The 12,731-nt window shown below is 31.9% G+C and overlaps 1 protein-coding gene across 1 annotated transcript; it reads right to left on the bottom strand.

The window, feature by feature from the left end:
* Window positions 1-10,107: 10,107 nt before the first annotated feature.
* On the bottom strand, window positions 10,108-12,193 carry LOC132925060 (uncharacterized). Its single transcript, XM_060989487.1, is given in 4 exon segments — window positions 10,108-10,299; window positions 10,989-11,355; window positions 11,443-11,671; window positions 11,674-12,193. Coding segments are annotated over 4 exon segments (1,002 nt in total). The 5' UTR covers window positions 11,888-12,193.
* Between the last annotated feature and the right edge of the window lie 538 nt (window positions 12,194-12,731).

The following is a 12,731-nucleotide window of genomic DNA, read 5'->3' as shown; positions in this document are numbered from 1 at the left end:
AAAACTGATTTTAGTGTAGAATCGCTTGTAGAATATTATGACCTCTGTGATAAATTGTGGTAGGACCACCAGGTGGCCGAGAAAACGTGAATGAAAATTGAAAATTAGTTAAGTAAAATAATAAGTAGGGAAAATCTTGATTATAGGGATCGTATTCGTATAAGTAGACATTTGATAAATATAAGGCCCTGCTGGAAATTCCAGCGTGGGCCATTCAAAAATTATTAATATTATGAAAGTAATACAATTTAAGTAAAATAATATATATGTTTACATACCACTAGTGACACCTGTTCAGCAGAATTTACTAAGTTTTATCACACTTAGCTCTCATGCACAACTTTAGCTGCAATAATATGGATGTCATGATTCTGTAAATTATTGAGATATAACGAATGATAATTTAATGATTAATTTCTAAAACTGTCATTGTGCAATGTGCATGTTGCACAACAATTCCACAAAATGGTAAAGAATTATTAAAAAATTAATTACACATACATTTAATCCTCAGCTAATTTTAAAGAATGATTTGGTTCAACACCATCTAGTGATGTAGTCAATAGTCATAAATATTAAAATTATATGATATTTTTGTACTTAAGATTATATCAATAAAAAATATTCAATGAAACCCAAAAGGATCATAAACCAACGTATAACAATATAATAGAAAACATAGAAGCTACTCACAACAATTAAAACCTAAATGACCAAAAATATTATGTTTGTGAGGCCATTGGTTAATCTGTGTAATGTCTAACTATTGATGCAACTAGGTCTAAAATATTAGAGGAACTGCAGCTGCACAAATAGATGCCTATTTTAATTTTCAATAGTAATAAACTAATAACTGTACGCGTAGGTCTAGATACTTTTTTTGGTATACTAAAAATACTGAATGCATTTTAATCACCAATTTTATATTTATACAATTCATTTTTGAATAACTCTATATGTCACATTTTATTGCTTAAATTATTATTCATTCTTAAATAATCTTAATCATTTGTGGGTAATAAAATACATTTTGAGGGTGCTAAGTCTCCTCCTTGTTGTTTAAATGTGTGTAACAAAAAACTTGTAATTATATTGTATATTTCTAATAAGTATTGACAAAAGATGTGTGGATTTTTCAAGAACAATTATTTGTAATATTTTTTGACTTAAATGCAGTTTCAAAAGCATACATACTTATTAAAATCGATTGTAAATTATATTATAATACATATATTTTATATGTTACTTATTTTTGTCATTAAATACGTGAAAAAAATTATTCAATTATACATTAAATAGTCAAAATATATTTGTTAAGCTATATGAATTGAAGAATACATTATTGAGTAAAAAGATGTGACATGTTTACTTTAGTGAACAGATTCAGTATTTCATATTTCTTGATTATACAAAATTAAATTAAATAACTTAATTAAAGTTTATATATTAATACAAGTCTTAAGTATGTAATCTAGGTTTGAATACAAAATAATTATTTATAGGAATAAAAAAATCCTTAGGTTTAGATAGATCACATATTTAATATCTGAACCAGCCGCAGAAAATGAACTCCTGAGAAAACGCCGAATTCTATCATTTAATATGGAACGCAGACCTGAAGTAGCAGCTTCCTTATTATTAAATGAGGGATGCACTTTATGTTTATGAGAAAAGAAAAAAATAACTTTAAATAAACCTTTCATATGTAATAAATTTTAACACTATAGAACTTACATGATTTGAGTTATGAAGGTTTGAATGTGTTTGTTGTAGATAGCATGAGTTTAACTTGCTTTTTGTAAATACAATGCAGTACTATGCTTTTACATCTATGAATCAATTACACTTGCATGTGTTAAGTAAAGATTTTGTGGCAGAGATATGAAACAGAATCACCAGTGGAATTAATTTAGTACAAAATTAATAATTTGTGTTCTGTATCTATAGTGAACTTAACATTATTTAATTATACAGAAACTAGGTACTTAAAAAAGTTCAAAAATCCAAAATATTAAAATTTCATCGTTCACTTAAGAATTTAACCTAACCGCAATTATTAATTGTCTGCATTCGAAGTGGTAACCTTATAAACCATGGTTAATAATTCATTATCATAATTTATAATATATGATAATTGATAAAGCGAATTTTGACGTATGTTCGATAGCAAGGTGGTGCAGGGTTCCCAAACGCATGAAAATCTACGAAATATATTAAAATCATATTTGACCGATAGATAGCGCAAAACAACAGCAATAAAAATCAATTTAAACAATATCCAACAACAGTTTGGTAATTTTTTAAAAATAGTTACAAGTCCGTCGGCACTTTTTAAGCGATATGAAAATTTCGGTATTGACGAGGAGAATAATAATATGCAATCAGACGCGGCTAGTCGTCCCGGAAAAATATCAGGAGCTTACGAAAGCCCGGCCGCTCGTTGAAATACGAGGTGCGCCGTCGACGAGTTTGGTAATTTTTTAAAAATACTTATAAAGTCGGGACCACTTTTAAAACGGTAGTTGGCTTTGGAAAATCTGAAATATTTGACAGCCGATGTATGGATTATCTAATAATATATAAATGTGAAAATGAAAACCTTTGAGTGATATGTTCTCGGAAACTACTGAACCGATCGTTATGATTTTTTTTTTAAATTGAAGAGCTCATTGCGGAGAAGGTTTATGGCTTTTGATCGATTCTCTAACTTTAAAAACAAAGGAGTTATCAATTATCATAAAAAATGACCAGTTACGTAGACTGGGTGGGTGAGGTTCGCGGTACGGCAACGGACGGCGGCTAGACGTGGCCGCCCAAACTTCCCCTTCCATATCACCGTTGCGCGACGTGATAGTTCATATCGTTATTCGTTGCTAATGGAAAACTATAATTATAATTATTTAATTATTATATTTTAACTTAAATCAATACCATAGATTAAATATAAAAAATAATATAATCTATGTTAATACAAAAATAACACAATTTCTCGGATACTATAGTATTATCTAATCAATAATAACTCAAGTGCATAAAATAATATAATCTATGTTAATACAAAAAAAACACAATTTCTCGCATATTCTATAGAAATTCACCGCATTATAGTGAACGAAGGACGCACCGACCGACATTTTAAGAGAAGCTTCGTAAAAGTCGGAACGCTGCTTAATGTTTGTGTATCGACTATCGATGAATTGTCGAATATTCAAGATGCCTGCATTTAAATAGTAAACAGTACTAATAATAACTTATTAAAAGACTTATTAAAACACAATTTCTCGCATATTCTATAGAAATTCACCGCAAATGGTAACGCAAATGTAAATGGTAATACATGGCTTTATTTCATTTGTCACGAATTTGTTTCCGGGCAACGCCGGGTAATTGATCTACCTATATACACTTACAATAAGTTGGTTATTTTTTTCTACACTACAAATTCCCTAGAAATAATTTATATGGCAAAACAACGTTTGCCGGGTCAGCTAGTATTTATATATGTTTGAAATTAAAATACTTATATTTTTCAGCTTATTATTTTGGGCTGTACATATTTATAATTATAATTTATCCTCGATCCACACATAACAGTGTAAATATTTAATATTTCATAAGTAACTTCATATTTGTATTATTAATAATTAGTCCCAAAAATACTTTTATAATAGATTTTGAGTGACCAATATGGAACAATATTGATATATTCATTAAATTCTGAAAAAAAAAATCATTTTATATTTTTGGTGTTAACATTTATTAATGTGTTCTTTGAGAAACCTGTTAATTATTCACAATATTAACTTTTCTAAATAGGTATAATGACATAAGTAGAACGCGGATTTTTAAGCACTACAAAGTATCAAAATATGCCGTAAATATTCAGCCAAAAGCGTAAAAATATACAACAATATTGGAAAAAAATTGGCCAGTAACTTCAAACTACTATGATTTGTAAGGATTACTGGCAAAAATCCAAAAATATGCAATTGCATAGAAATCCGCCTTATAGACAAAAGTAAAATAGGTGTTATAATTACATCGAATCGTTAAATCGTAATGAGTTTATAAATGTTGAGCTTTTGAATATGTTTCAAATTTTTTGAATATATTTAGTCATTTTTTACTATGCACAAATACTTTTGATATGGAATATGTATTGAGTGTCTACAATGTAATTTATTGAAAATAATTAGTTTTTTAACTAATTTATTTGAATTGAATTAAATGTTTCTAGATGAATAAGTTATTTCATTGAAATTTTTGAAAAATTAACTTGATTAACAATTTAAATTACTAATTTAAACGAAAAACATAGTTGTTATAGTAGTTATTTAGTTTTAATTAAAAATTGTTTTATGGGGTTTTTAAGAACCATGAATATATTATTCACAATGTAAAATAATATAATAAATATGAATAAGTTAATATAAGTTCATTTCAGTTAATTGTAATTATATTTATTTTGTCTTTTCATTACTTATAGCCTATAGGTTGTTGCATTAAGTAAAACTGGGAAAATTTTAAGATTTGTTGGTTCATTTATCATTGCACTTTTTGTTTTACTCAAATAAATTTGTTTAAGTTTTCCAAGATAATCATAAATTATAACATACTACATAATATGTGTGTTAAAAAATGTTTGTATTTGACATATTCCTGGAATACTGACATTCTCCAATTACCATTTGGGTTATTTTTGCTTTTATGTAGTTTTCTAGCTTAAGTAAGTTTGAATAGATACTTTTGTGAGTATTTTTAAAATTATAACAGTCTTTACTAATCTGTAAGAGTCACTTGTTAAAACAATCGGTTTTTCTTTATCTAATCGTATAAGACGCTCTTTTGTTCCACAGATTACGATATATTTTAGTAGTGTGAAAATTCTTTGAAAATGTACAATTTTCTTCTTCTTTTTATCTAGCTGTTTTGAATATAGTAATTCGAAAGCTGTATATTTTCGTGGTGGTACTTGCCAGTATTCGCTTCATAAATCAAAAACACCAAACATTTTCGTGCCTCACATTTGCCTAATAATTGTCTTTAACTCCGGCATCGGGTACGCATTGGACACGTCAAGTCGTTAAGCCATCTATAGTCAACACAGAAGCGGAAGGAAAGATCCGTCTTTTATTCTTTTCCAATACTACTGGGGCCGGCCTACAGTGGTAGTACTTGGTTCTACGAGCCCCAGGAGTTCCATATCGCGCACCATATCATCGATAGCAGTATGTTTCTGTTGAATATATGCTTTTAGCGCGATTAATCTTTAAGCACAAATTCGAGTTCAACTAAGTTGGTACGTCCTACTTTTTCACTGAAGTTAGAGTTTAATAAATCATTTAACTTACTAATTGTTTTTTTGCTGGTTGTTGCTGCGGCCAGTAAGGCAGCAGCCACAACGGCTGTAGCAGTACTCCGACTGCCACAGTTGGATATTGCATAATTATTACAGTGGGCAGAATAAAATTATTATACATCTAAAATAATTTATTACATTAATTTAAAGAAAACTGGGAAGCACATATCGAGGGGGAATGTACTAACAAAAGTCCGGTTTATTTATTTATTTATTATATACAGTCGAATCGGGATAACTCGAAGTTGAAGGGAAATAAAAATTCGCTTCAAAATATCTAACTTGAATTATATAACTAATGTTTCTAGGGGAATAAAAAAAAAATCGAGTTGTCAAGTCACGCTCATAATCAGTAACAAACAGTATTCTATCATAATTTAATGGTAGAATATAATAATCACTGAAGAAATTGCTTACTACACTTTTGTAGAGTATTTGAAATGTCAAGAAATATCGCAAGTCTCCTGACACTTGAGGACGCGTCTTATATGTACCGTCTATTCCAACCATCACTACTGTAGCCAACTGTTCACGATACCTTTCAATTGCAGAAATATTTGCAAAAATAATTCCAACACTTACTCCATTTACAATCAATTCTTGGTTGAAAAATGCAGTTGCAGGAATTTGAAATGTGGAAGCATAATTTGCATTCCGGGGGTCTTTCAACATTTCTGAAAGGTCGTGCATGTCCTGAGGTAACCGTGGGCGCCTTGACTGTCTCGTCCCTTTTGCCCTTGATTGTGATTGGAGGAATGTATAGCGAATGGCAGCTTCGGGATGCCTGCCAAAAGTATAAAAAAAATTATCATATAATTAGCAAAATGTATATATTTGTATTTTACCCCTATAATTAAGTCAACTAACTTACCTAATTATTTCGCTATTATATAGACGTCGAATTGATTGAGTTGTGATAGTCCGATCAACAGCTCTCTCACCGAGAGCATTCCTCAGGAATGGTACATTTAAATCAATGTCTCCGGGCTCATGATTGTGTGGGTTTACAATCAAGATGTGGTTGTCCATCTCATTTCTACTGATGGATGCTGTACCATGACATATACGACGGTTGACTTTTTTTTCTAGCTCACATATCAAAGTTATTCGATTGATGAGTACTTTTTTTTGATAATATTTATATCCAAAATTGTCCACATAAAATTTCGAGTTGAGTCGAATGCCGGGAATTATCCTATATGTCCCTTGGTGCAGCTTCTTCTTCATATTCATTTTGTGCTGGTGCTTCTTCTTCCTCTTCATCTTGCGCTGGTGCTTCTTCCACATCTTCGTCTTGTGCTTGTGCTTCTTCATCTTGTGCTTGTGCTTCTTCTCCATTTTCTTCTTGTTGTGCTTGAATCTGAACCACAGGCAATTGTTTGACGTAGGTGTGATCCAGAAGGTGGATGTTTGGGACACCAACTTCTTCTTGATTTGCGGGGATGACGTAGGTGTGATCCATCAGTGCCATTCTAAAAAATCATTGCTGAAAAAAAACTTGATAAAAACTAATATTAAATACAAAAAAATAAAAATTATAAATATAATTGAGTTGGTCTTAAAAAAAAACCGTTTTTTTTTTTTTTTTTTACTGGCTGGTAAATTGCAGTTGAGTCGTAGGTAAATAGCGGGTAAACAGCAGTTGAATTGCGGGTAAATTGCAGAGAGGTCTAAATAAAAAAATTTGATTAATACTTAATAGTTATAGTAATATTTAATACTTAGTAATTATCCGTGGCATTCTGACTACCGTGATAGAAAACTAAAAATAAAAGTTTTGTATCATATTAAAGTATCATATTCAAGTCCGGTTTATTTATTTATTTATTATATACAGTCGAATCGGGATAACTCGAAGTTGAAGGGAAATAAAAATTCGCTTCAAAATATCTAACTTGAATTATATAACTAATGTTTCTAGGGGAATAAAAAAAAAATCGAGTTGTCAAGTCACGCTCATAATCAGTAACAAACAGTATTCTATCATAATTTAATGATAGAATATTGCGTATCACGGCGAATAACGCAGAGTATATATCTTCTGTCTCACTTCCCAAAAGGACATAGACCATTGGAAATGCCTAAATTGTAAAAGAAAAAAAAAAAAAGACCATTATATTGCTTACAACAGTAATAACGAATATCACTGAAGAAATTGCTTACTACACTTTTGTAGAGTATTTGAAATGTCAAGAAATATCGCAAGTCTCCTGACACTTGAGGACGCGTCTTATATGTACCGTCTATTCCAACCATCTCTACTGTAGCCAACTGTTCACGATACCTTTCAATTGCAGAAATATTTGCAAAAATAATTCCAACACTTACTCCATTTACAATCAATTCTTGGTTGAAAAATGCAGTTGCAGGAATTTGAAATGTGGAAGCATAATTTGCATTCCGGGGGTCTTTCAACATTTCTGAAAGGTCGTGCATGTCCTGAGGTAACCGTGGGCGCCTTGACTGTCTCGTCCCTTTTGCCCTTGATTGTGATTGGAGGAATGTATAGCGAATGGCAGCTTCGGGATGCCTGCCAAAAGTATAAAAAAAATTATCATATAATTAGCAAAATGTATATATTTGTATTTTACCCCTATAATTAAGTCAACTAACTTACCTAATTATTTCGCTATTATATAGACGTCGAATTGATTGAGTTGTGATAGTCCGATCAACAGCTCTCTCACCGAGAGCATTCCTCAGGAATGGTACATTTAAATCAATGTCTCCGGGCTCATGATTGTGTGGGTTTACAATCAAGATGTGGTTGTCCATCTCATTTCTACTGATGGATGCTGTACCATGACATATACGACGGTTGACTTTTTTTTCTAGCTCACATATCAAAGTTATTCGATTGATGAGTACTTTTTTTTGATAATATTTATATCCAAAATTGTCCACATAAAATTTCGAGTTGAGTCGAATGCCGGGAATTATCCTATATGTCCCTTGGTGCAGCTTCTTCTTCATATTCATTTTGTGCTGGTGCTTCTTCTTCCTCTTCATCTTGCGCTGGTGCTTCTTCCACATCTTCGTCTTGTGCTTGTGCTTCTTCATCATGTGCTTGTGCTTCTTCTCCATTTTCTTCTTGTTGTGCTTGAATCTGAACCACAGGCAATTGTTGGACGTAGGTGTGATCCAGAAGGTGGATGTTTGGGACACCAACTTCTTCTTGATTTGCGGGGATGACGTAGGTGTGATCCATCAGTGCCATTCTAAAAAATCATTGCTGAAAAAAAACTTGATAAAAACTAATATTAAATACAAAAAAATAAAAATTATAAATATAATTGAGTTGGTCTTAAAAAAAAACCGTTTTTTTTTTTTTTTTACTGGCTGGTAAATTGCAGTTGAGTCGTAGGTAAATAGCGGGTAAACAGCAGTTGAATTGCGGGTAAATTGCAGAGAGGTCTAAATAAAAAAATTTGATTAATACTTAATAGTTATAGTAATATTTAATACTTAGTAATTATCCGTGGCATTCTGACTACCGTGATAGAAAACTAAAAATAAAAGTTTTGTATCATATTAAAGTATCATATTCAAGTCCGGTTTATTTATTTATTTATTATATACAGTCGAATCGGGATAACTCGAAGTTGAAGGGAAATAAAAATTCGCTTCAAAATATCTAACTTGAATTATATAACTAATGTTTCTAGGGGAATAAAAAAAAAATCGAGTTGTCAAGTCACGCTCATAATCAGTAACAAACAGTATTCTATCATAATTTAATGGTAGAATATTGCGTATCACGGCGAATAACGCAGAGTATATATCTTCTGTCTCACTTCCCAAAAGGACATAGACCATTGGAAATGCCTAAATTGTAAAAGAAAAAAATATTTAGACCATTATATTGCTGACAACAGTAATAACGAATATCACTGAAGAAATTGCTTACTACACTTTTGTAGAGTATTTGAAATGTCAAGAAATATCGCAAGTCTCCTGACACTTGAGGACGCGTCTTATATGTACCGTCTATTCCAACCATCTCTACTGTAGCCAACTGTTCACGATACCTTTCAATTGCAGAAATATTTGCAAAAATAATTCCAATACTTACTCCATTTACAATCAATTCTTGATTGAAAAATGCAGTTGCAGGAATTTGAAATGTGGAAGCATAATTTGCATTCCGGGGGTCTTTCAACATTTCTGAAAGGTCGTGCATGTCCTTAGGTAACCGTGGGCGCCTTGACTGTCTCGTCCCTTTTGCCCTTGATTGTGATTGGAGGAATGTATAGCGAATGGCAGCTTCGGGATGCCTGCCAAAAGTATAAAAAAAATTATCATATAATTAGCAAAATGTATATATTTGTATTTTACCCCTATATTTAAGTCAACTAACTTACCTAATTATTTCGCTATTATATAGACGTCGAATTGATTGAGTTGTGATAGTCCGATCAACAGCTCTCTCACCGAGAGCATTCCTCAGGAATGGTACATTTAAATCAATGTCTCCGGGCTCATGATTGTGTGGGTTTACAATCAAGATGTGGTTGTCCATCTCATTTCTACTGATGGATGCTGTACCATGACATATACGACGGTTGACTTTTTTTTCTAGCTCACATATCAAGTTATTCGATTGATGAGTACTTTTTTTTGATAATATTTATATCCAAAATTGTCCACATAAAATTTCGAGTTGAGTCGAATGCCGGGAATTATCCTATATGTCCCTTGGTGCAGCTTCTTCTTCATATTCATTTTGTGCTGGTGCTTCTTCATCCTCTTCATCTTGCGCTGGTGCTTCTTCCACTTCTTTGTCTTTTGCTTGTGCTTCTTCTCCATTTTCTTCTTGTTGTGCTTGAATCTGAACCACAGGCAATTGTTGGACGTAGGTGTGATCCAGAAGGTGGATGTTTGGGACACCAACTTCTTCTTGATTTGCGGGGATGACGTAGGTGTGATCCATCAGTGCCATTCTAAAAAATCATTGCTGAAAAAAAACTTGATAAAAACTAATATTAAATACAAAAAAATAAAAATTATAAATATAATTGAGTTGGTCTTAAAAAAAACCGTTTTTTTTTTTTTTTTTACTGGCTGGTAAATTGCAGTTGAGTCGTAGGTAAATAGCGGGTAAACAGCAGTTGAATTGCGGGTAAATTGCAGAGAGGTCTAAATAAAAAAATTTGATTAATACTTAATAGTTATAGTAATATTTAATACTTAGTAATTATCCGTGGCATTCTGACTACCGTGATAGAAAACTAAAAATAAAAGTTTTGTATCATATTAAAGTATCATATTCAAGTCCGGTTTATTTATTTATTTATTATATACAGTCGAATCGGGATAACTCGAAGTTGAAGGGAAATAAAAATTCGCTTCAAAATATCTAACTTGAATTATATAACTAATGTTTCTAGGGGAATAAAAAAAAAATCGAGTTGTCAAGTCACGCTCATAATCAGTAACAAACAGTATTCTATCATAATTTAATGGTAGAATATTGCGTATCACGGCGAATAACGCAGAGTATATATCTTCTGTCTCACTTCCCAAAAGGACATAGACCATTGGAAATGCCTAAATTGTAAAAGAAAAAAATATTTAGACCATTATATTGCTGACAACAGTAATAACGAATATCACTGAAGAAATTGCTTACTACACTTTTGTAGAGTATTTGAAATGTCAAGAAATATCGCAAGTCTCCTGACACTTGAGGACGCGTCTTATATGTACCGTCTATTCCAACCATCTCTACTGTAGCCAACTGTTCACGATACCTTTCAATTGCAGAAATATTTGCAAAAATAATTCCAATACTTACTCCATTTACAATCAATTCTTGATTGAAAAATGCAGTTGCAGGAATTTGAAATGTGGAAGCATAATTTGCATTCCGGGGGTCTTTCAACATTTCTGAAAGGTCGTGCATGTCCTTAGGTAACCGTGGGCGCCTTGACTGTCTCGTCCCTTTTGCCCTTGATTGTGATTGGAGGAATGTATAGCGAATGGCAGCTTCGGGATGCCTGCCAAAAGTATAAAAAAAATTATCATATAATTAGCAAAATGTATATATTTGTATTTTACCCCTATATTTAAGTCAACTAACTTACCTAATTATTTCGCTATTATATAGACGTCGAATTGATTGAGTTGTGATAGTCCGATCAACAGCTCTCTCACCGAGAGCATTCCTCAGGAATGGTACATTTAAATCAATGTCTCCGGGCTCATGATTGTGTGGGTTTACAATCAAGATGTGGTTGTCCATCTCATTTCTACTGATGGATGCTGTACCATGACATATACGACGGTTGACTTTTTTTTCTAGCTCACATATCAAGTTATTCGATTGATGAGTACTTTTTTTTGATAATATTTATATCCAAAATTGTCCACATAAAATTTCGAGTTGAGTCGAATGCCGGGAATTATCCTATATGTCCCTTGGTGCAGCTTCTTCTTCATATTCATTTTGTGCTGGTGCTTCTTCTTCCTCTTCATCTTGCGCTGGTGCTTCTTCCACTTCTTTGTCTTGTGCTTGTGCTTCTTCTCCATTTTCTTCTTGTTGTGCTTGAATCTGAACCACAGGCAATTGTTGGACGTAGGTGTGATCCAGAAGGTGGATGTTTGGGACACCAACTTCTTCTTGATTTGCGGGGATGACGTAGGTGTGATCCATCAGTGCCATTCTAAAAAATCATTGCTGAAAAAAAACTTGATAAAAACTAATATTAAATACAAAAAAATAAAAATTATAAATATAATTGAGTTGGTCTTAAAAAAAACCGTTTTTTTTTTTTTTTTACTGGCTGGTAAATTGCAGTTGAGTCGTAGGTAAATAGCGGGTAAACAGCAGTTGAATTGCGGGTAAATTGCAGAGAGGTCTAAATAAAAAAATTTGATTAATACTTAATAGTTATAGTAATATTTAATACTTAGTAATTATCCGTGGCATTCTGACTACCGTGATAGAAAACTAAAAATAAAAGTTTTGTATCATATTAAAGTATCATATTCAAGTCCGGTTTATTTATTTATTTATTATATACAGTCGAATCGGGATAACTCGAAGTTGAAGGGAAATAAAAATTCGCTTCAAAATATCTAACTTGAATTATATAACTAATGTTTCTAGGGGAATAAAAAAAAAATCGAGTTGTCAAGTCACGCTCATAATCAGTAACAAACAGTATTCTATCATAATTTAATGGTAGAATATTGCGTATCACGGCGAATAACGCAGAGTATATATCTTCTGTCTCACTTCCCAAAAGGACATAGACCATTGGAAATGCCTAAATTGTAAAAGAAAAAAATATTTAGACCATTATATTGCTTACAACAGTAATAACGAATATCACTGAAGAAATTGCTTACTACACTTTTGTAGAGTATTTGA

The sequence above is a fragment of the Rhopalosiphum padi genome, chromosome 3 (assembly GCF_020882245.1).
Source record: "Rhopalosiphum padi isolate XX-2018 chromosome 3, ASM2088224v1, whole genome shotgun sequence".
NCBI classification, from domain to species: domain Eukaryota; kingdom Metazoa; phylum Arthropoda; class Insecta; order Hemiptera; family Aphididae; genus Rhopalosiphum; species Rhopalosiphum padi.
This window is presented reverse-complemented; position numbering and strand designations above follow the sequence as displayed.